Genomic DNA, 25,487 nt, shown 5'->3' on the forward strand with positions numbered 1-25,487 from the left:
AGGTTCATCCCTGGTTGGGGAACTAATATCCTGCATGTAGCATGGCCCCCGCAATTTTTTTTTAAGAAGTGACGGATATAAAAAGATAAAAGTTATTTCAATCTCTCTTTTATCCTCTCTGAAAGATTTTCTTCAGGTTTATTTCTTAAACATCTAAGAGGCCATTAAATTGGAGATTCTAAAACTAGATAGCTTAAAATCTATTTTCCAATGCTTTTCTTTCTATGAAGATTACATTTTGAGGCCTATTATGATTATTTATTCAATTTTAAATACATAGAAATTTAAGGCACTGTACACTTTCATTTTTTTAATAAACCACATGGCAAAACAATACTTTAATAAATGTATAGGAAATTACAATTTGAAGATTGCAAATTCAGTACATATACATATACTATAGTTTGATTTTAAATTACATGGACAGACTCCAGCTTCAAAATCTTTCTAAAATCAATCTTTATGCAAAATACCTGGTTTCTGAAAGTGTATATGGGAAAGTATATACAATTTCTTCAAGTGTGATATGGCTTACTTATTAACATGTATTTATTTAGAGAAGCATAAGCTTTCCAAATATACATTATCTTTCAGGTGCAAAGCTGACATACTGGCACATTTTAATTTTGTTGCAGTTATTTCAGAATATACTTAATTGCAGTATTTAAATTGACACTGTCATAGGTTTAACTGGGAAAGTCTTCTTAAGTGTTTTCCAATCTTACCAAAAATTAGAAAATGTTTGTTGGTCATCACAATTTGACTAGAAGAACAGGTTAAATCTTTTGAAAGTGAGAATTCAATGACTGGCTGGCTAGAATGTGTAATGGAAGGGCACACACACAATTTAACACTGAGGACTTCCCACGATGGTTCTTCTCTACAGTTTGTGTGCTCCTACTGGCATCACAAGCAACATCCCTGGCTAGCGATCGGTAACATAAATGTGAAGCCCTGTCTGGTGGGATTCATAGGACAGATCTGTAGCTAGGGTTTGCAAATGATATCGTGGTTAGAGAGACATTAGGCATAATCAACAATTTGGGGATCAAGCTGGCCTCCCCTCAACAGAGCATACTGCAAAGTGTCACTTTGCATTTGTGACTAATAATACCCAGCTGGCTCCTAAGTGAAGCTTGATTCAAAGACAAACTGAACCCGATGAACTAGTCTTGTGAACACATTCTGTAACTTTAAATTTACTCTATGTAAGGCAGAGGCAACAGCAAAAGTGTCTAAAACCTTATTCCAAAGGGGCTCAAATTCTATAGAAGAACACCTTATTTCATTGAACCAGCGGAAGAAAACACATTTAGCCAATTGTGCTTGTTTCAGAAGTAAACGCTTCTCTGTGGTGAGAGTGGTTATTTGAATCTTAGCAGTGATCCTGGCTTGCGATTGCGCAGCGCATCTACCACACTTACCATAAAGCTCGGCGAGCAGAGAAATTTGGATCAGGAACAATCAGCAGCTTAAACAAAGGTTCTACCTTACCCAGAAACACATTTATAAGTGGTGCTTTGTCTCTGAAGGATGTTTTTTCCTCATATTAAAATGAAAGGGAAGCTCATATATCTGATCCTGCCTGTGTCTATTCTGGGAAAATTCTACTGAAGACAAACACTCAGTGAGGACACCTGAGCTCAAGAGGTAGAACCAGAACACAGAGACTCCTAAGAGCAGGAAACTAGTTTTAGAAAATGGGAAGGAAGCACCCAAAGTCGAAAACAGTAAAATAAGAAATCTAGTGATTTGGCAAGCAGTACTGATGGGAGCTGCAAGTTGTGAAAATCCAGGCTCACATTACACAGGGAATAGCTAATGGAAAATGTATGGAGGAATTCTGTCGCTTCTGGTTCTGCATTTCAAAGCCCTCCGAAGTATGCCTTATGCAACTATATTCGCCATGTTATATTTCTAAAGCAGCATGGTCGTTAATGAAACAATAGGCCATAAAAGTCAAAATGCTGCATCTGGCCAGAGCTGTGAAACACAGGTTATACACATAAGTAACTCTGATTATTTGCAAATAAGAACCAAAATACACCTCACTGAAGAACTGCCCAGTTTTTATGTTGTGATCTGTTTTCCTTATGCAAAATTAATAATGCTAGGTGTTTATACAAACAGCCACTGCCTTTGCTGGACAATGGAGAGCCCTTTTTGAGAGCTGGCTGAGGAGTATAACTAGGGGCTGTAACTAGGCGGGGAAGGACAGACCAATTGTGTAATTCCTGGTCATATCTGCTAAGTTCACATCCTTCTCTGAGGGTCTTATGAAGTTACAAGTTAAATCTATCAATTCTCAAATCTTATACTCCCAGTGAAGTACCAGTACAAAGTCTATAGTCCTTGCTACAAAAAGCAAAGCATAGGAAAACTGCATGTGTTTCTCATTTTAAGGAGAACACTATAAGATTTACAAAAGTTTTTGGTCTTTCTGCGTTTTACAAAAGGATCCTTTCAATCCTCAAATGTATTTCAGACTGTTTCATCATCAAGTAACTTTCCAAGGAATGGGTTATTTATGAAAAGTCAGACATAGCTATTTAAGATAAAGGAAAATTTATAAGAAACAAGTTGGGTAGCTATGAGGAACAATTTGCAAATACGGGGAAATCTATTAGCATAATTAATGCATATTCTTTTTCCTTCTCTTGCTAAGTGCTCAAAGTCTACAAGTGCCCAAATGTCCACTGAAATGCCTCTCATTTATTCTTACTTGCCCTCTGTATTTTAATTTTATATTTATTTTGATTTCAACAGCTTATGTGCTACTGAAATTTTTGAAAAATTCAAATCTTTTTTTAAAAATAGATTCACAGTAAGAATCTCATAAAGTTAATATTCAACAAACACGAGGTTTTATTAGGAACCATTAATCCTCATCTACCCTTTTACTGGATACCGTCAACAATAAATTTTGGGGTAAATCCAGGTTTTATCTTAGGTTTATTACATAGTGAGGTATTTGGCAGAAAGATAAAGCGTGTGTCCTGTTCATTTATATCAGGAGTCATCTGCATGCCCATCTAGGATTTCAGTTCACAACTTGCTTGGTATGCTGCTCTACTCTGAATCTGAGGAGTCAAAGGACCGTATCTGTTCTTGGTATATGAAACTGTTCTTCTTGAAAATGGATTTCTAACATGCATAAAGATAATCTCAAAACCAAAAGTTGCAAAATGAAACATGAATATTCACAGCTGCCTCTTTAACACAATCGTTACCAATTAGTTGCCTCTGCTCTGAAAACTTTTATGGTTAGCCTCCCCACAACAGAATTAATGTCCATCCCCATTCCCCTGCTTCAAAACACAAGGACACACAAGGTCAAAAACCCTTGAAAATTTTGTCTTCTCAGAGTAATATTTTCCCCCAGTCCCTCTGGGCATTTCTGTTATGATATTATTATTGGAAAAACTTCAAAATTATATCCTAGGATTTCTGGAGTCCGCGGAGAATCCCTAACCCGTACCATTGATCTGAAATTCTTCCTGGAGGAAGGTGGTTGTTCTACACATGAGAGGTGGAGGGCACACTGAAACTTAGTTTCCCAGAGTTCTACCCTGAAAGGGCTCCACAGATTAACTGGTATGGAAGCAGGAAGGAAGGTACCAAGCAACTTCCTGTACAAAAGGCAAGGCAGTTCTTAAAAGGACAGAGGGTCATTGTTTACCTTCTGCAGTCTCTTGCTGTTCTTAAAATAATTCCATGAACAAGTGATTTCAGGAAGACTTAAATCTGAAACCCCACACCCCATTCTCACTCCTTTTTTTTCAAAGTATCATATTATAATTTGAGTTCATGATTCACTTCTGCTATACAGAATAACACAGAAAATATCTCCTAAACAATGTAATATCAGTGGCCACAATATGTAAATATTTGATTCTGATAAGATTACAAATAACCAAAAATGCTAACTTTGAGATACAAAACCGTGTACTATCTGGGAAAAGATGATTACAAAGTATAACAATAAGATTCAAACTTATTTGTGAAATAAAAGATTTCTGAAACTCTAGGAATACATGCTTATTCCACTCTCTGGATAATTAGTAGTACTTTGAGAAATTTGGTAAAAAGAGAGCTGGGTGTCAAATTCAAGAAGCTGGGTTCAAGATTACATAATTAAAAAAAAATCAGTTTTCCAGCACTGGCTTGATATAAAAATGGTCTTTAAAAAGGATTTTTAAATGCAAATACTGAATTCTTGATGCTTTCTTTAAGACATGTACTGTCATAATTAGTGAAGTACGGTCTTGGATTGTCTTCTATGAGGTATCTGTAGAGTCATGTCTCATTCTGTAAACAGTGTTTTAGAAACATCTTCACATGAGAATCATGGTGAAGTCTCATTTTACCATTAAACAGAAACTAGCACTGTCAGGCTGGAGTGTCTGTTTTGAGAGACTGGTGCTTGATAGTGACACAGCTGTCAGGGATTCCATTTCTCACTCAGGTGTGCATTTATTGCTCTCACATCTGTGACTGCAGGATAAATAAGGCAGCAGTCTCTCATATATACACAGTTAGGAACTGGAACTCTGACAGTTTGCACAAGTTCTGTCCACTTCTTGCCTGTAACTCTGAAGCTGAATAGTACATTTATACATGCCAAACGTGTTCAATAATAAATGCTTTGCTTTGGACTGTACTTCCTCCCATTTAGATGAACTTCCAGGAACTGCAATATCAAGAAAATATCATTACTATTCACTGCACACTGTTACATATTAGTGAACAAGATAAAGGGCAAAAAAACAATCATACTATTCTGTGTACATGTTTTTATTAGTGTGAGTTCTACCCTCTTGAAGCTATTCTGTTAGAGAAGTGTTTCAGTTCACAAAGCCAGAACAACTTCTTATTATTCCAATTTCTCTAGTCCACTCTTGCATAGAGAAAGAACACTAGACATCAATTACTAGTCTTTCATCTTTTGTAGTCTTTTTTTAAAAAGTCATAAGCATGTATTATTTTGATAAAAAATAAAAAGCATCAATCTGTGAAATGTTTAAATAAAAACATAGAGTCTAGCTTTTTCTATATAGAAAAAACATGGTAAATATACTTTATGCCTTTAATCTGAAGGCAAAAAAATCAATCTGTAATATCTCATCAGAGAGAAAATGATTGCTCTGCTATCATTATATTGACTTGCAACTCACCTTTTGAAGAGCTTCACCCTTCCCTTAAAATAAATCTTTCTAGCAGAAAAGTCTTCCTATTTACTCCTAAGGACAGTTGTTTAATTCCAAAGACAGAAGTCTACCAACCCCAGCATTTACCGTCAGCAACGTACTTAGCTGCATGTGTACTGTGGCAGTAGGTTTTCCTGAAGTGAGAGACCAGATATTTAAATCTTCCACTGAATGTACATCTTCTATTTTCATCAAAGCTTCTTTGATATAGTCTACGTTCAAATGGCTTGGTACACCTATTCAGAATGGATCATTTATAAATAAAGGCTATTTTAAGAAAAAAGTTATATATTAATAATATGACATTTTTTAAGAAAAGAAACCAAATGGGTTTACCTAATTCAGTTTAAATTAATGCTTTAAATTATATTAAAACTTTAAGATAAACTATGCATATATATATAGTAGGATATACATGAGAGGTTAATAAATACTTAAAAAAATGCTCACCAAAAAGAAATGTCAACCAAATCAGAATACTTTAATAAGCTAGGATAGACGAAAAAGGAACATACAATGATGATAAACCTGCTTTTGAGAACTCATGGTTACATGCTTATACTTAGTAAGGCAGGAATGTTAGAAATTGAATAGCAAGTTAAATGGGAATTACAGACTTAATACATGAATTACTAAACATAACTACATTAAGAATCATGAGTTGCATTCTTGTCCTAGCTCCACAGTTTATTAGCAGCATGACCTTAATGAAGTTATGTTACCCCACTGTGCCACAGATTTGTTGTTGGTAAATGGGGATAATAATGTTTGTCTTGCCTACTTTTCTTGGCTATTACAAAGATCAAATGTGTAATAGATGGGAGAGTGCATTGACTCTTGTATGTTTTTTCATGTAAGGTGGTATTATAGACTAATAAGTATTAGTAAAAAGAAAGACATGACTCCTACCCTAGAGAATCCCTCCCGCCAACAGCCCCAATCTGATTTAGGGAAATAATTAACTCACAATGGGGACACCAGACAGCTTACCTTCTAGAATTATCACTACTGTGTCCCATATGATTCGAAAGGTTGTAAAAGCCACAAGTAATGAAAACACATATGTACAGATGGGATCAGCAATCCTGTATTCTGGCTGAAAAGAGACAAATCAAAATTGTGTGATTAAAATACAAACAGACATAAAACAAGTCTGAAAAGCAAAGCAAGGCATACTCTGTCCCTTCTTTAGCAGGACTGGAGCATATCTTTAAAACTTGGATATTGCCAGTCAAGAAATGTCTACTGTTCTTTGTGAGACCCATTTCCAGAAGTTTAGCCATTTGTTCCACTGTTTTCCTCTGTGCCTCCTCTAAATCTTCCACCCATAAGCCACAGACCATCAGAATTGAAAGGAGTTTCAGCAGCCATCCATCTGGTCTAAGCCCCTCGTACTAAAGTGGAAAGAACTCAAGTTTAGAGCTGGGGGACTTGCTTAAGATCAAAGCATTACAGCCAGAGCCAACACTAGAACTGAGATCTCTGAATTTTCATTCCGGTATATATTCCAGTACCTAGTAGTAGAGTGTTAAAGCTTAAAATTGACTTTTTCAGTGAAAGCACCACCAAAACCAATAGATAAGTTATTCCTTGAGGGGATACTATTCTGACTAGTGCTAGTAAAAGAGCGATACTGATAGTTCAGGTATGTTTGCATAACGCAAAGTGAATAGGACTGGCATTGGTATCTAGCATATCGATAAAAGATGATCATGACTTTTAGTTTAGTTTAGTTTTTTGTTTTGGCCGAGCCGCACAGCGTGTGAAATCTTAGTTCCCCAGAAAGGGATTAAACCCATGCCCCCTGCATTAGAAGCACAGAGTCTTAACCACTGGACTGCCAGGGAAGTTCAGTCATTTTTAATGTTGAAATTAAGTAATATTTTAAGATAGAAGAATTAGTGATTACGTTACCTTGAATCGTATGATGTATGCAGCTATTAGCACACCGACACTCTGTACCAGGTCCCCCAACGCATGTACAAATGCAGCTCTCACTGCCAGGCTATCCTGCCCTTGGTTGTGTCCGCATCTGGGACCTGTGGTAGGAGAATTTGAGGGCAGGGCGTGGGAATGGGCATGATGGTGACCAGACTGGTTCAACAGAAACCCCATTCTGTTAAGAATAAAAGAACAGATTATTATTCTTTCTAATATTGTTGATTAAAATATTTGTTACTAATCAGGTACTAATGAGGCAACATGAAGCTCATTCATTTAATTAATATTTGAATACCTATTATGTATCAGGTACTGTTCTAGGTGTTGGGGTCAAAACAGTGGTAAGGCAGACATATCCCCATGGAACTTATGTTCCAGTAGAGAGGGCAGAGAATTAACAAATAAATACATAATGTACTGGTTGACAATGTGAATGCTTTGAAGAAAAAGTAAAGCATGGCAAGGAGATGGAGAGTGATGGGGAATGATGACAAAAGGCCTCACTAGGATTCTGAGTAGAGACTTGAATGAAGTCAGGAAGCAAGTAGTGGCGGAAGAGTGTTCCAGGCAGAAGGACCACCAGGGCAAAGGCACTAGGATGAAAATGTGCTCTTAAAAGCAAGACAGCCACTGTGGCTAGAATAAAGTGACCAAGATGCTAGGAGGTGAGCTGGAGAGGTACACAGGATCTAACAAAATGGCTATGGTAAAATGTTTTGATTTTATTCTAAGTATGAATGGAGGCCATTAGCACAGGGACTGGCAAACTAGGGTCTGTAGACCATAGTTGGCTCACTTCCTGTTTTATATATTTTTTTCTTTTTCTTTTGCAAATAAAGTTTTATTGGAACACAGTCATGCTCATTTGTTTACATACTAAATGTGGGTGCTTCGGTTTTATAGCAGTAGAGCTGAGTATATGTAAAAGAGGCTCTCAAAGACTAACATATTTATTATCTGGTCCTTTTATAGAAAAAGTTTACAGAACCCTGGTCCAAATGATTAAGTAAGTATTAAAGATTTTGTAGTTTTTAGGAAAAAAGTTGGTAGTTAGAAAAACTTAATAAAAATACTATAAAAGTTATTTTAAAAACTTTGTTCTACTTAAATTCCTGATTGTTAGTCAAACTTCAGTATACCTGAGCAAACCCATGAGAAACTTATATAATTCCATAACAGTATTTTATTAACATTTAGAAGAAAAATTAATGTACTATAAAACTTCAAAATATATTAAAATATCACTGCACATTATTGAATGCATACACAATAGTCTCTAAGTTCACAGTACTTGAAAATATTAATGTGAACACAATATAGAGTGTGATACTATAATGGTAGATAGTGTCATTATAAATTTGTCCAAACTCATAGAATGAGTTTAACACCAAGAGTGAACCCTCATGTGAACTATGGATTCTGTGCAGTAATGACATGTCAGTGTAGAGCTCATGGCTTGTATTAATAACAAGTGTGCCACTCTGGTGGGGGATGTTGATAATGAGGGAGGCTATGCATGTGTTGGGATAGCGTACATATGAGAAGTGCTTACAGTGAACCTAATACTGCTTTAAAAAATAAAGTTATTAAAAATTTTTAAAAATACAGCTTACATCACATTAACTGCAACTCCAATAGCTGCAGTAATGAGCATTATATCTCCATTTATTTCATATTTCATGTGGATAGTTCTTTGGACAGCTTCATAGAGGAGGAACCCCATAAGTATATACACCAACAGCACACTAATCATAGCTGACAGAACCTCTGGAAGGAAAAATAAAATAAATATATTTGTAGAATGGTTATTATACTTCATACATACTAAATACTGTGCAGTCTCTAATGTACATCTTCTTCCCTCTAAGGAGATAAAGGCATAATATTATTTTTGTCATGTTATTTTTCTTATTTAAAAAATTGTTTAGTTGTTTGCTTTGGATCCTCTATTAATTCATTCCCACCACTCCCCACCTCCTTCTTATCTCTTTAGGGTCAAATTATGTAATATTTACAAACAAAAGAAAAAAACTGAGAATTTGTAACATAGTTGATCACAGACTAATTTCTCCATAGATGATATACTTACAAATCAATAAAAAAGCAAACAACCCATAAGAAAAATGGGTAAAGGACACAAATAGTAATATACAGAAAAGAAACAGATATCAAAATCAACCATAATACAAGAAATTCAAATAATTCCTTTTGCCCCTTACTAAGTTGGCAAATGTTAAAAAGTTTAACAGCCATAGTCAGCAAAGATATACTGATAGAAGCATAAAATAAAACTATCTTTTGGAGAGCAGTTAGTAAAACTAATAAAATTTTAAAATGCATATATTCCTTAATTCTAAAAATCTACCCAATAGAAACACATCCATATGTATACAAAGACATCTACAAAATTTTCTCCTGTAGCTTAGCCTGTAGTATAAAAAAAGATCTGGAGACATCTTAAATGCCCACCAATAAGGAACTTAATGGATAAATTATGGTATATACATAATGGGAAGCCATAGTCATATATATAGGTATTTTTAATTGAAGTATAATTGATTTACCATATCTTGTTAGTTTCAGTTGTACAGTACAGTGTATATATATATATCTTCTTCAGATTTTCTTCTCTTATGCTCAGTCACTTTAGTTGTGTCCAACACTTCAGTTGTGTCTAACTCTTTGTGACCATAACCTGCCAGATTCCTCTGTCTACGGGATTCTCCTGGCAAGAATACTGGAGTGGGTTGCCATGCCCTCCTCCAGGGGATCTTCCGACCCAGAGATCAAACCTCTGTCTCCTGCACTGCAGGCAGACCCTTTACCACTGAGCCACTGGGGAAGCCCCAGTATAAGGAAATATTGAGTACAGTTCCCTGTGCTATACAGTAGGTCCTTGTTGGTTTATTTATATTTTTTAAAAAAGGGGAAAAAAAGGGACTACTCTGGTGATCCAGTGGTTAAGAATCCACCTTGCGATCCAGGGGGACATGGATTCGATCTTTGGATGGGGAACTAAGACCGCACATGCCTTGGAGCAACTAACTCCACACACAACTACTGAGACCACGCACCACAACTACTTAACTCACACACCACAACTACTTAGCTCATGTGCCCCAACTACTTAGCCCACGCACCACAACAACTGAGCCCATACACCACAACTAGAGAGTTTGTGTGCCACAGTGAAAGATTCTGCATGTAACAACAAAGACTTGACTCAGCCAAATAAATAAATATTTAAACAAATAAATAAAAGGAAAAAAAAATCAGGCCAATTGATAATCACAAGAAAAGATTGACAAAAAAATGTTATGCCTGGGAAATCAGACTGAGTGCTTGGGGAATTTATTTTTCCCTTTATTCTTTTTTGTAACACTTGAAAAATGTTAAGTTTTTACTATAAACACATTTGTCTTTAGACTAAAGAAAAACAAACCCACTTTTAAAGGCATATAAGTATGCATGAATGCACTTTGACTTAGGAATTCCTCTTCCAGGAATGATATACACATGCCAGCTGAGCTGCACACGTACAAAATGAGGTATGTTAAGAATCTATTTATCAAATATTACATATACTAGCAAACAAGTGAAAACAATAAAAGAAGTGATTAGTAGGAGCCTTATAGCATGGAATATTATGCAGCTGAAAAAAAGCATTGAGCTCTTAATGTTTTAATAAGGAATCATCTGTGTGAAAAAAGAAAAGTACACAACAGTATACATGGTATGTTAGCATTTGTGCCAAAAGAAAGAGAATATATAATAATGATCTGTACATGCAAACTCTGGAAGACTATACAAAATACTGATAAAAACAGATTGTGAAGGAAATGGGTGGCTAGGAGACAGGGATAATGTTCCACTAGATATGCTTTCCACCATGTGAGTAAGAAGTAGAAATCATTTTATATCTTCTTAAAATTATTAAAATAGGGCAATGTAAAGTACATTTAAAAATAATTATTATATAAAACTAGTGTTGACACTCAGAACAATAACAGAAAGAAAATATATAAAATTTTTCTTAAGAAATAAAATATTAAACCTTTAAGTGTTATAAGTTAAAACAACCTGGAAAGTTGTTATCTGGGTCAACTTATTGCTCAAAGGTCCCAGGCAGTTCCAGTATATTGGACTTTGATACATTTTTATTCCACCTCATAAATTGCAACACAGAAAACTATCTAGCAGTAAAATAAGCTGTTTCCCCAAAGACATCTCATTAATGTAGCCAAAACTCTAAAATTCTGTGAATCAACAGCTGTTAGAATAAGACAAAAAACATAACAACCCCTATTTAAAACTATGATTTACCTATTCCTGACATACTAATTATCATACTTTAAAGGAGACACTGCAATAAGAAAGACAGAAAAAACCAACTGAAATACACAAAGATAGGGAGAGACTACTATATCAAGTCTAGGCTCTAAGCCCCTTAAGGATATGACTATTTTACATTCCAGGTAACATTTACTGTAGCACTCAGCAGAAAGGCTGGCATGTAGTATGTACTCACGTATTTATGGATGGATCTGTAGAATGAAGTTAGTTAGGCTGAGTAAGGAAAGATAAAAGTGTATATATACAATTAAGAAGGTTAAGCTAAATATGAACAATAGGTTATTTACTAAATCCCGAAAAACAAGAATAGGTTAAAAGAAAATAATTAAGCCAAATATAAGACTGAAAACATATAGAATTTCTTGTTAAGTTATAACCGCTGATGGCAAAATATACATATATAAATAAAGAATAAATAAAAAATTTTGAACTGTAAAATCTCAGGTACTAGTGGTTGGTTCCTCATTTTACTCATGAAGAAATAGAACTTTAACTCTCTTTAATACTGGTATTTAAAAAATACCAATCCTTCTCAAACTCTTCCAGAAAAAAAAAAAGAACTTTAATCATGTGTCCAGATTGAAGCTAGCTAACAGTTAGGACACCATAGTTTTAAGGGTACCCAAATCAAATTTTTAACATGAAATTATAAAGCAGTACATTTTGTAAAGATTAACAGTTATACAAGTTAATGACATAGAGATGTGATTGCTTATGAAGATCTAAAGTCAGTAATTAAAAATTCTTTCAAAACACCTTGCAATTAGGTTGGCCATACTTTCCTGTTTTCCCAGATAGCCCCAATTTATGCCTGTTATCCTGTCACAATTACTAACAGTGTCCCATTTCACTCTCAAAAGTGTCTTTGTCTTTTGGATGATAAGATATATTGTGACCCTAGGAGGTCTTCCAGATAAAATACTGGATGCCCAGTTAAATCTGCATTTCAGATAAACAACCAATTTTGGCATATAAGTATGTCCCATGCAATATTTCAGACACATTGTCATCTGGAGAGAGCGAGAGAGCTTGCAAGCAAGTTAAAATGTGGCAACACCCACATCTCAGTAATCATTTTCCTAAACACTGAGAATTATCTTTTTGTGAACTTTCAGACAAGGCAAACCATATTCAAAATAAAGTAAAATGAAAGTCAAACTAAAGTATAACGTTCTTGACAAGGAGGATTCCCACCTGAGAAGGCCCGAGGCCCTTGCAGCCGAAAACTCAGTTTTCCACCACACAGCTTTCACCCACATGAGTAGCACAAAGGACCCTAATGCCTGCCCATAGTTAAGAGTAATGGAATTCAGCTGATTCCTAGAAATTCCCAAAATGACATTTTAGGATACTGTTACCAAAGATGTGGCTTATTCAGTAATTAATAGGAATGTGCCTCATATTTAGTTTCCCTGGTGAAAAGGAAAGAATTCATCTGTTATTTTTTTATTCTAATGATCTGTCAAAATGTTTTCTAAACAGAGCACTGATAAATGCAAAAAAGAAACTAAATTTTGAGTATATTTTTGGGGCTGAGATTTATAATTGAGAAGTATAAGGCACAGGAACATATATAACTAAAATTTCTAATAGTAGACGTATGATCATTCTGATAAAATGAACAAAAAGTTCTTTCACTGTGAATAAATTAAACTTTGGTGAAATATCATGAATAGACCTAATTATTAAAATTTTTTCATAGTATTTTAAATATGATGGAATGCAGATAAATGCAGGCAAGATATTGTTTTCTCCCACATTTGAGAGAGAAGGAAGCTTTCAATCAACAACCAAATTATGACTTGCTCCAATCTTCTCATTCTTGCCCTGTTGCCCTGGGTTGGTATTTGGTCACATAACATACATTAAAGTTTTCCAAGATGAAAGGAGTATACAACATATGGATTTTTCATTTTCTAAAGGAGACTCAGGAACTTTCACAATTGAAACCCTAGTTTCTGTGAAAGTTACTATCCTATTCGTCTTAGATAAACTTGACAAAATGGAAATTTAGCATAAGTAAACTCTTGAAAGAGATTTTTATGGAAATTTTAGAAAACCTATTTTATAGTAGTTCTAACATAATTTGCTATTTTATTCTACACACCAACAGTTGTATCACTCTACTTGGCTGAATGGTAGCATTGGAGGATGGAGTAAGATGAATGAATATGTGTTTTGTAACACTCTCTTGTACTCCTTTGTGGCTCAGAGGTTAAAGCATCTGCCTGGAATGCTGGAGACCTGGGTTCAATCCCTGGGTCGGGAAGATCCCCTGGAGAAGGAAATGGCAACCCACTCCAGTATTCTTGCCTGGAGAATCCCATGGAGGGAGGAGCCTGGTAGGCTACAGTCCATGGGGTCGCAGAGTCGGACACGACTGAGCGACTTCACTTTCTTTCAACACTCTCTTGGGTCATTTCATTCTTTCAACACTCTCTTGGGTCATTTCATTCAGCTGAAACACAAATGCTTATTATGATCAATGATCTAACAAAGACCAAAATATACCCTAAATTTCACATACAGAGGATAAACAACAGTTTTGATTCAAAAAGCTAATAAATAGTAAGAGCAAAAATTAAATGGAACAAAACACAGATGATTATCAAGTTTTGATAGTACTATAATAAATTAAAAATGTTTATTGTACATTTTAACACATCTGTAAATTGCCAAAGGGTTTCCCAGTTGGTACAGTGGTAAAGAACCCATCTGCCAATGTAGGAGATGCAAGAGATGCAGGTTTGATCCCTGGGTCAGGAAGATCCCCTGGAGTGGGAAATGGCAACCCACTCCAGTATTCTTGCTTGGAAGATTCCATGAACAGAGGAGCCTTGCGGGTCGCAGTCCATGGAGTCTCAAAAGAGTTGGATACAACTGGGTGACTGAGAGCGCATGCAAATAAATTGCCAAAACTAGAGGTTTTCAAGATTCATATGAAAAATACTGAGTCCTTCTCTGATATCCTCTGTTATTCTCCATCATACTACCTTATTCTTTCTCTTTACAACATTTAATACAATTTATGATTATGTTGTGCTTGTGTATATATTTATTGTTTCCCCACCGTATAATATTACTCATTCAACAGGAACTTTTGAGCACCTATTCAGTGAATGAGTAACAATCTACTTCAACTATGTAAACCACACTCAACCCAAGCATATTTGCTTTTTTATAAGTGCTGCCCAGATGTACTGGCCTGTCATAACCATTATCTTTGCTATGATGCCAATAATGTCTGTTTCCCTTCAGGCATACACATTGTCTCTCTACTGACTCAAACTTAAATAGCAAACATCTGAAGTTCAGGTTTCAGAGGCCTATAAAAAAGAATAGGGAAGGAGAGTGGAGATACAGTTTCTTCCATTTCCTTTTATGCTATTTTTCTTTTCTACATTCTTCTAAAAGGAAGGAAAAATAAGGAAAAGCAGTGGGCTGTACTGGATTTGCCTAGGACTTCCAAACTAGTATTTTTATTTCATCTCATCCACAGGTGAGGATGAACTCAGGACAAACACATCACATAGGATTTCAGAGGCCCACAGTTGCCACCAGGAAAGCTAAACTGCAAAGTCTGTATCTTTGGATCCTCTCACTTCCTACTCTAAATCACCTCCTGTTTTCTGCCTTCGTACCACTCCCTCTCCCCCACACCCACAGTGCCCAGTGCTTGCAAGTTGACTTTTGGCTATCCAGTGTTGACTGATGTCTTACACCTGTCTCCGTAGAAACTCCCATTTCTAGCATGTACCTATACTGTCCCCTAATATGTCCATGTGATATAAATTAGCGCTTAAGATGTGAACATGACAAATAGGCATAACTCTTGTCAGGGGTGGGAGGAAGTTGTTGAAATGAATCACCAGGGAGAAGAGATGGGGTTTTTTGGTTTTTTATTTTTTGGCTGCATGTATGGGGGAAGAAATTTTTTTAGCTGAATACTTTCTGTTCCTTTAGTAAGTATCAGGGGAAAAATAAACTATGTAGAATCAGCATTATAAGCATATACCTACCTCAGGACAACCATCATCTAGTCAGATCTGCAAGGCCTCTGCTCAGTAGAATGACACACTGCTACAAAAGACTCCTGCACTGTCACTTCACAGTTAACCTAGGCTGAGATCTGCATTACCAAAGTTAATCTTGCTTTTCATTGCAAATACAGACAACTCTGCTTATTACAGTCCTTCCACATGGTCACTATCTTTATCTAATTCTTGCAGACTCTTCAGCCCAAGAACTGGAAGAAAAGCCAAATAAATAAAGTCAACTACATTCATAATCCACAGAGAAGGATAAAAGCAGAAAGTCCCCCCTCCTTACTTTGGAATAGCATGTCCCCTGAGACATAATGCTATTTCTCTTAAGGATTTGTGGGATTTCTTCTACAGTGTGGCTTCATGAAGTTCTAAGTTTTATTAACGTCCAGATTAAGATGACATACCCACAGTCAAATAAATCCAGGCATTTAAAAATAACTCACATATCTTCTCACAAAAGAGCTGCCATTGTAACTCACTGAAATGTAAGAAAGAAAGAAAAAAAAGAAAAAGGAAAAGAAAAACCTGAATGATTTTATACAATCTGTGAGTTCACATGAAGGAAAGAAAGCACCAACAGAATGGAACTGACTCCTGCAACAGCCAGTTGGGCTTACCCCTCAGATCAGAAACTACCTCTCTGGCCTTGACTGAGAACGATTTTTGCTAAAAGAAACTTTGTTAAATTGCCCCAAATGTTACTAAAGACCTGAGTTATAAAGCACATCTTTAAAAATTGTTAATCATGAGGGTGAATCATGTTACTTTTCTCCTACTACCTGGCTGAGATAGTTTTGCTAAGAAAATAAGAATTTTGATTGGGGTGGGGGGAAGCAGGCGATTTTGAAGCATGGAGCATTTTGAGAGATAAGAAAAGTCTGGATAAGATGATAAACTGGCAGAAGAAGGAAGGAAAAGATGGCTGACACTAACTTTTAGTGAGAATTTACTCTGTGCCAGGTATCATGTTAGGAACTTATACTACCTTAACTATGTCTTTTTTTTTTTTTTTACAATTCTTCAATAAAAGTACTATCATCTCTATTTTACAGTAGAAACCCATAGTTAAGTCATTCTCCCAAAGGTCATACAGCTAGTGAAAGAGCAGATCTCAGACGTGGGATCAGCCCCTGACTAAGATAAGGAGAAGAAATTCCCTTCTGACTAGTTTCTTAATTAGTCTGAAGGACCTATAAGCCAGGCTACACAACTCAGCTATGTTACTGACCAAATAAACTTTTAGAGTTTGTGAGTATAAACCGATTCAGAATTATAGATAAATGCTTTCAAGTCCCAAACAGTTTTGTCCCAAAATTTAAAAAATTCTCCTACTCTCAGTTTGGAAGTCAGTTTAACTTCAAAAACAAATGATTTAAGGATCACTAGATTATCTGTTTCAGTTTTCATATCCATATTTACTCAGCTTTGACTATGTAACAATCTGATTAATGATACCTTATACAGCACTTAGTGCCAGAGCCATAGACTTTTGTATTTTGTGTTCTTGTCCCTACTTAATTCATGGTCTAGAAGGAGACACTGTCTCATAAAAATATCTATAAAAATGTGATAAATGCTATTAGACATGTATAAAGTGTTACGAGAAAACAAAAAGAAAATAAATTTAGGGTATGATACTACTAATATCTAACCCTTCTCCATAGACATACACCTCCAGTATGCTGCCTTTGCAGAAAAAAGGGTCGTGAGGAGCTGCATATGAACATACATACATATTTTTTTTTCTTATACTTTCAAAAGGAAATGCTGGAAGGTCAGACAGAAAGTAATTAAAATGGTTGCTAATTAGGAGTAGGGCAGAAGGATGGGTTGGAGGGGACAGGATGAAAGCAAGGCTTCTCTGAGTAAATCTTTTAAAAATTAATTTTTTACTTCTGTGACAGTTTTACATATATACAGAGTAAAACAACAAAGAAAAATCCAACTCCTATCACCCATGCCATCAAAGCAAAACAAAATTCAACAGCACAGTAACCAACTAGAAGTTTCTCAGGGGGAATTCCTTCCAAAACATTCTTTAGGACCTGAATCCCCAAGTCTTGGTAGTTGGGAGGTCATTAAGAGGCACGCTCTCTAAATGCGTCCAACCTCTAAATGCATCCAACGTAAACATACCCTCCCCTAGAGAACTTAGATTACTTGTGAAGCTGTGGAATTTTATAGCACATGAGGACAGCCACTGCTTCAGTTTATAGCTTTGTTCAGTTCTACATACCTTTGTTGCCTTTTTAATCCTTCTCAGATCATCATAAGTTTTTCTTTCATTACTTCAAAGAGCAGAATAAGTGAAATAAGTTCTTACCTATATATATCCTTGTAAGATTTTGGAATACAAAGAAGAAAAAGATCTCAAGAGGCCCTTCCAGTGTGAGGGTGTGATTCCCACCTTAGCTCTGGAAAATACTCACCTATCTGTATCACAACAATTCTCTTCCTTCTATTTTTTAGAAGACTTAAAAAATTTAGATAAAATTCAAATAACAAAATTTACCACTTTAACAATTTTGAAGTGGACAATTCAGTGGGTTTTCATATATGCACAGGTTGTGCAACAAGTACCATTAATTCCAGAACATACTCATCAGCCCCAAAAAGAAACCCTATAATCCTGAAGCAGTCACTCCTTTTTATTTTTTAAGTCTATTTTTCTGAGGTTTTTAATAGTATACTTCGGACTTTCCAGATCATTCTTTTATAGTTTTAAACTTCTTCCTGTTTTTATTTTTGTTCCGTATTCTGGGAGACTTTTTTTCTTTTTTACTATTGTTTAAAATTTTTATTGTAGTTGATTTACAATGTTTGTAAATTTCTTCTACAAAGTGACTCAATTATATATATTCTTTTTAATATTCTTTTCTATTACAGTTTCTCATAGGATATTGAGTGTCATTCCCTGTGCTATAGAGTAGAATCTTGTTTATTCATCTTATTATACAACAGTTTGCCTTTTGCTAATCCCAAACTCCCTTTCTGTCTCTCCTCTACCCACCCCCCACTCCCTCATCCCCTTTGGCAACTACAAATCTGTTCTCTATATCTGTGAGTCTGTTTGTTTCATAGATGGGTTGATTTATATCATATTTTTGCTCTCATATATAAATATTATCATATGGCATTTGTCTTTCTGGAGGACTTTCTTGATTATATTTTCTAGTTCTATTGAAAACATTTTTTGTAATATTTCAATTTCAAAGAGCTTTTTCTATATGTTTTTTCAAAATATTTTACTGTTTTACTATACTGAGTGTTAATAAGGTAATTTAAAACATTTTCCTCTGTTTCTTAAGTCACCTCTTTTTCAGGTAGGACAAATTTTTGTTAGTTTTTTTTTTTTTTTTAACTTTCTTTCATGCTGCTGGTTTTTCTCACTTCCTAAAAGATTCTTGGTTGTCTGTTCACATTTAGGGAAGAAGGACAGGACTATGCAAAAAGTAAATGCTGGAAGGATAACATATAACTATTTAAAATAGGTATGAATAAGGGGTATAGAGCAGGGCAGACTAAGACAAGTGTATTACTTTTAGTGTGAGTATGTGGGGACCCAGACTCTTAAGGCTGCAGAACCCTGAATTCTAGGATGAAAAATACTTATTTTGGAGTATCAACATTCACACTAAAAGCCTCAGCTTTCTCCAAACATTTGGCTTAGTTTCTTTCTGGAAGAACTATTTGGTGTTCACGCGGAGAGAAATGCAGACTGCCTGAGGGGAGGTGGGGATGGGAAGAAGGTAGGGACATAGTGGACTGACTAGTAGCAGCAGTTTCCCATTTATAGCCATTCAGTTAATCTTGTTTAAGCCCTCTTTCTCACTTCTGCCATTTCTGTCCCTGAGTCTTCTTTGGAGTTCCATTAGGCTGATCCAGTTCCTGCCCAAACGTACTCTAGGCTGCTGTTCCTTGGCTTGTTTCTTTCTTCAACCCACTCCCATCTACTTTCTGACTTCCAGAAATTTCCTGTTTATTGATTACCCAACCATTTGCTTTTCTTTGTTGTTTTGGTACTCTGCATTTCCTGTTGAAATGTATTTCCCGTCTCAAATGCTGATTTCTAGTCCACCATCTTGAACTAGTACTTTTAAGGAAAGGGAAAAATTTGACTTTCTATAGAAATATACAGAAATACAATAGAACCAGTTAGTTCTTTTTTCTTTCATCTTTCCATAGTGCTTGTAATCTACAACCAAATAAACAATAAATACTTCTTTGACATTTAACAGAATTTCCATGATTATATGTTCTTAATTTATCATTTGTAGAACCTTCTATGTTACTGCATGTTTCTAGAGGAGAATTCCACTGTTTTCATTAGAATTGCAAGGGATCTACAATCTAAAATGAATATATTCTCTTTAGAAAATAAAAATCCCCATTCCATGATGCTGTGTTTGAGTTCTGATCTTAAATTGCAAGAGTTTACATCACACAAAGATTAAAGTTTGAGAATAATTTTGAAGCTGTTTACAAACCCCAAGGCAATCAGTAAACAAACGGATGTATAATGTGTCAGTTAGCAGTGGGAGTTTTTTTAGGAACACATCCAAATGCATTATGTGTTATGCATTGGCTTAACAAATAACAGAAAGACCTCATTCAGGGCTTTACCTCTCTGGTACAGCAGCTGAGGATGCTGAGATACGGGATGCCAGATAATTTCCCTAAGTTATGACCTGGATAGCTACTTGGAATACAGCTATTCATGTACAACGTCAAGTTTTACACCAGAAGACTCAACTATTAAATTATATGAGACCTACATGTTAAGATTAGGCTAAAAAGTAACAAAGAAGAGGAGATACTGATTAATATATTAGCCCAAAGTGTCAGTGTCTCTACAAAAGATGTTAATTCTGGTTCTTTAAGACCAGTTTTGCTGAAGCTACTTAAATGTCAATTTTTAGGTTCTAAGCAAATGCAAAAATTGGTCATATGGCACTTCATATTCAAGTGACTATTCTATATGTATTTTAAAAATAAGTAAAAATTTTAAAAAACAAGCAAGAAGAGTTGTGTGAATAATAATATATGATTTTAACTTCTTTTAATTGAATATTTATTCAAAACAGGAAAATAAAATATGTGTGCATTGTTAAAGAAAAAAATTCAATGACACTTGTTAAACCATAGTAAAGAAGACTTTATTAAAGACTTTATTAAAGATTGGTATAGGAAGTCTTGTTGAAAACAAGCCAGGGTGATGAGACATCATCTGGGGATAACCCATCGAATATTGAGAATGGGGTTTCTGTTAAATTGGCTTGGCAAGGTTCTTGCTAAAACTAGAGTTTACAAGGAAGAACACAGATGGGCTTGGGAGATGATTCAAGAGGTTTGGTCAAGCAGAGAATCTTTGCTGTATTTACAGTTAATGGCCACAGTGAAGGTCAGCAATACAGTATGTTATACAAATTACAGTAGTGCCCCAAACCTGGACTACATTAGCTTTAATTGGAAAGCCTGAGGTGAAAGAAAGAAGTTAACACTCACTGATGAATTAAATACATATATATAGTTCTGCTTGGTTCAGTAAACTGAAGGTAAACTTTTTTTCTGTTAACATCTTCAGGACACAGGGAACAACATTTGAAGATTAATGATCATCATATAATTTTTTTCTTTTGGCTGTGCCATGGCATGCAGGTCAGTTCCCTGACCAGGGATCAAACCTGTGCCCCCTGAAGTGGAAGCACAGAGTTCTAACCACTGGACTGCCAGCGAAGTACCTGATTACCATGTAATTTTACATGTGTAAGCTATTTAGCTGAATGAACTGAATGTACCCTGGAAGATATATATCTGAATGTACCCTGGAAGATATATATCTGAAGATATATATCTGAATAGCTTTATTTCCTAAGCCAATGCATAACACGTAATGCATTTGGAGGTGTTCCTATTTGTCTATTTTCATTTGCTTTGTTCTAACAGGCTATCACCAGAAAGACTAGTTAATCAAAGGTTATATAGTTCATTGTGATTTTACTATAAAATTTTATAAATAAAGAAATGCCTAATTACTTACCTAAGCGATGAAATCCAAAAGTGAACCTTTTGGTTGGTGATTTTGAAGATAGCCACAAAGCAAGCAGGGTCAATATGATGGCACTTAGGTCAGTTAACATATGAAGTGCATCAGTCATGATTGCTAGGCTATTTGCAAGGTATCCACCTTAGAGTAAGGGTGACAGGAAAGAAGGAATAAGTTAATTAAAATAACAAACATAGGCAATCAAACCCCAAATATACAATATTCCACAAAACATGAAATTATAACTAAAGTTAACTAAATACTTATCCTATTACAATTAAGTCAAAGTATCCTGAAATTTTATGTAAAACATTAACTATGCATATGTGTTTTTCTGGTGAGACTGTCCATTTCTAGAAACAGATTCTCTGAGGAATCAATGACCTTAAAAAAGTTAAGAGGCACTAAAGGGGGGCTAACACAAGATAAGTTTTATGTTTTAGCACTTCAGCTTTTACTCAACCTACTAATTCTGCTGCTGCTGCTTAGTTGCTTCAGTTGATTCCAACTCTGTGCAACCCTATCGACTGCAGCCTGCCAGACTTCTCTGTCCATTGGATTCTCTAGGCAAGAGTCCTAGGGTGGGTTGCTATGCCCTGCTTCAGGGGATCATCATGACCCAGGGATCAAACCTGGGTCATATTCTTTACTGCTGAGAACTGTTAGTGAACTTAATAACCACCATATCTAAATATTACAATAAAGCTGAACAAAAGGTAGATATTCACTAATTTGGGAGGGTTTGAACATAAACTAAAGAAATCCATAAGATATTCAATAGTTCAAAACAAAAGATAAAAAATAACTGATTCCCTTAGATATAAATAGCAGTGTCTCCTAATAGAGGGATAAAAGATGTCATTTAGAATACAATTATTTTGTACTGGTTTTCCAGTAAATAATAATAATGTATATATTTCATATATTTGGGTGTATATGTGTCTATATATATAAATTTATATTTATTATATATATGTGTATATATATAAAATATATGTACACTATTTATTATTATTATTTAGTTCCATTATGGTCAACCAATTTTCCTATCACCATTCAGAGAATAAATTTTTATTATACAGAGTATTCAAGCTTGTATGTATATCACAATCACCTGGAAGGTTTGTTAAACTATGGACTTCTTGACCCCACTCCCAGAATTTCTAATTCAGTAGATCTGGATGAGGCCTGAGAATTTACATTTCTAACATGTTCAACTTAATTTGCAATCAAACTCTTTTAGAATAAATAACAAGAAGTACCATTTTCAACTAATATTAGGAAGCCTTTTACAATGTTCATGCCCACTTCTTGGGAAGTTTCTGTAAGAAGGTCTTTGTGGTGATGCTAACTTGGGTCAGAAAGATATTTCTTTCTTTCTTTTTTTTTTTTTTTTTAGAAAGATATTTCTGAAAAGTGTTTGAATAATTTAGGTCAGGAATATTTTTTTAGAAATGTGTGCATTTTATCTATTACTTCTACAAGTCAATGCTAAGGGATCAAGCAGAAATGTGGCAAAATTTTGTGCATTTGGATTTCAATTATAATGTTATTTATTTTTTAAAAATATAAAAATCTCCTAATCATTACCCTGGTAATAGTTTGAAAAGCTTTAATATTTTCATCCCCAAATATTTTAGCATTAAAAATAATGTTCTTAAAATCTGAGTTCTGTTTGCATTCAAGGAAGAAATCTTGCCATCAGGGATTTATTTCAAAATTCATTGTGAAAATTCACTTCTGGCAGACCGAATTTCATCTCTCAGGGAGGCTTTTCTTAATTTTGGCTAATCAATAAAAGATTCTCATACTTTGGCAGTTTTTCTCTACCTGCTTTTTGCGAGTAGTTCAGTTCAGTTCGGTTCAGTCGCTCAGTCATGTCCAACTCTTTGCGACCCCATGAATCACAGCACGCCAGGCCTCCCTGTCCATCACCAACTCCCGGAGTTCACTCAGACTCACGTCCATCGAGTCAGTGATGCCATTGAGCCATCTCATCCTCTGTCATCCCCTTCTCCTGCCCCCAATCCCTCCCAGCATCAAAGTCTTTTCCAATGAGTCAACTCTGCATGAGGTGGCCAAAATACTGGAATTTCAGCTTTAGCGTCATTCCTTCCAAAGAAATCCCAGGGCTGATCTCCTTCAGAATGGACTGGTTGGATCTCGCTCAGCCTTCTTCACAGTCCAACTCTCACATCCATACACAGAAGAACTGTACAAAAAAGATCTTCACGACCCAGATAATCACAATGGTGTGATCACTCATCTAGAGCCAGACATCCTGGAATGTGAAGTTAAGTGGGCCTTAGAAAGCATCACTACGAACAAAGCTAGTGGAGGTGATGGAATTCCAGTTGAGCTATTTCAAATCCTGAAAGATGATGCTGTGAAAATGCTGTACTCAATATGCCAGCAAATTTGGAAAACTCAGCAGTGGCCACAGGACTGGAAAAGGTCAGTTTTCATTCCAATCCCAAAGAAAGGCAATGCCAAAGAATGCTCAAACGACCGCACAATTGCACTCATCTCACATGCTAGTAAAGTAACACTCAAAATTCTCCAAACCAGGCTTCAGCAGTACGTGAACCGTGAACTTCCTGATGTTCAAGCTGGTTTTAGAAAAGGCAGAGGAACCAGAGATCAAATTGCCAACATCCCCTGGATGATGGAAAAAGCAAGAGAGTTCCAGAAAAACATCTATTTCTGCTTTATTGACTATGCCAAAGCCTTTGACTGTGTGGATCACAATAACCTGTGGAAAATTCTGAAAGAGATGGGAATACCAGACCACCTGACCTGCCTCTTGAGAAATCTGTATGCAGGTCAGGAAGCAATAGTTAGAACTGGACATGGAAAAACAGACTGGTTCCAAATAGGAAAAGGAGTACATCAAGGCTGTATATTGTCACCCTGCTTATTTAACTTATATGCAGAGTACATCATGAGAAATGCTGGACTGGAAGAAGCACAAGCTGGAATCAAGATTGCCAGGAGAAATATCAATAACCTCAGATATGCAGATGATACCACCCTTATGGCAGAAAGTGAAAAGGAACTAAAAGCCTCTTGATGAAAGTGAAAGTGGAGAGTGAAAAAGTTGGCTTAAAGCTCAACATCCAGAAAACGAAGATCATGGCATCTGGTCCCATCACTTCATGGGAAATAGATGGGGAAACAGTGGAAACAGTGTCAGACTTTATTTTGGGGGGCTCCAAAATCAGTGCAGATGGTGATTGCAGCCATGAAATTAAAAGATTGCTTACTCCTTGGAAGAAAAGTTATGACCAACCTAGATAGCATATTGAAAAACAGAGACATTACTTTGCTGACTAAGGTCCGTCTAGTCAAGGCTATGGTTTTTCCTGTGGTCATGTATGGATGTGAGAGTTGGACTGTGAAGAAGGCTGAGCGCCGAAGAATTGATGCTTTTGAACTGTGGTGCTGGAGAAGACTCTTGAGAGTCCCTTGGACTGCAAGGAGATCCAACCAGTCCATTCTGAAGGAGGTCAGCCCTGGGATTTCTTTGGAAGGAATGATGCTGAAGCTGAAGCTCCAGTATTGTGGCCACCTCATGTGAAGAGTTGACTCATTGGAAAAGACTCTGATGCTGGGAGGGATTGGGGGCAGGAGGAGAAGGGGACAACCGAGGATGAGATGGCTGGATGGCATCACTGACTCGATGGACGTGAGTCTGAGTGAACTCCGGGAGTTGGTGATGGACAGGGAGGCCTGGAGTGCTGCAATTCATGGGGTTGCAAAGAGTTGGACAGGACTGAGCGACTGAACTGAGCTGAACATGTTCCCAGGTCACCATTGGTGCTTCTGGTTTTGGGACCACACTGTGAGAATTACTGTTACAGTGTACTGCAGAACTTCATGATCAGGATGTTGTGA

The 25,487-nt window shown here is 35.9% G+C and overlaps 1 protein-coding gene and 1 long non-coding RNA gene across 2 annotated transcripts in view; one reads left to right on the top strand and one right to left on the bottom strand.

The window, feature by feature from the left end:
- Positions 1 to 236: 236 nt before the first annotated feature.
- SLC30A4 (solute carrier family 30 member 4) overlaps positions 237 to 25,487 on the bottom strand; it is a 31,607-nt gene continuing 6,356 nt past the window's right edge. Inside the window, exons 3-8 of the mRNA XM_040226443.1 lie at positions 21,588 to 21,734; positions 8,762 to 8,915; positions 7,122 to 7,323; positions 6,198 to 6,303; positions 5,309 to 5,443; positions 237 to 4,690 (exon numbers count right to left, since the gene is read on the bottom strand). Coding sequence (XP_040082377.1) covers positions 4,536 to 4,690; positions 5,309 to 5,443; positions 6,198 to 6,303; positions 7,122 to 7,323; positions 8,762 to 8,915; positions 21,588 to 21,734 — 899 coding nt within the window. The 3' untranslated portion in view covers positions 237 to 4,535. The remainder of the gene's footprint in view (positions 4,691 to 5,308; positions 5,444 to 6,197; positions 6,304 to 7,121; positions 7,324 to 8,761; positions 8,916 to 21,587; positions 21,735 to 25,487) is intronic.
- Positions 7,967 to 15,803, top strand: LOC120852945. The gene is made up of 2 exons (XR_005718688.1): positions 7,967 to 8,154; positions 15,731 to 15,803. It is a non-coding gene; the product is annotated as an uncharacterized LOC120852945 (long non-coding RNA).

The sequence above is a fragment of the Oryx dammah genome, unplaced genomic scaffold (genome assembly GCF_014754425.2).
Source record: "Oryx dammah isolate SB20612 unplaced genomic scaffold, SCBI_Odam_1.1 HiC_scaffold_26, whole genome shotgun sequence".
NCBI lineage: Eukaryota > Metazoa > Chordata > Mammalia > Artiodactyla > Bovidae > Oryx > Oryx dammah.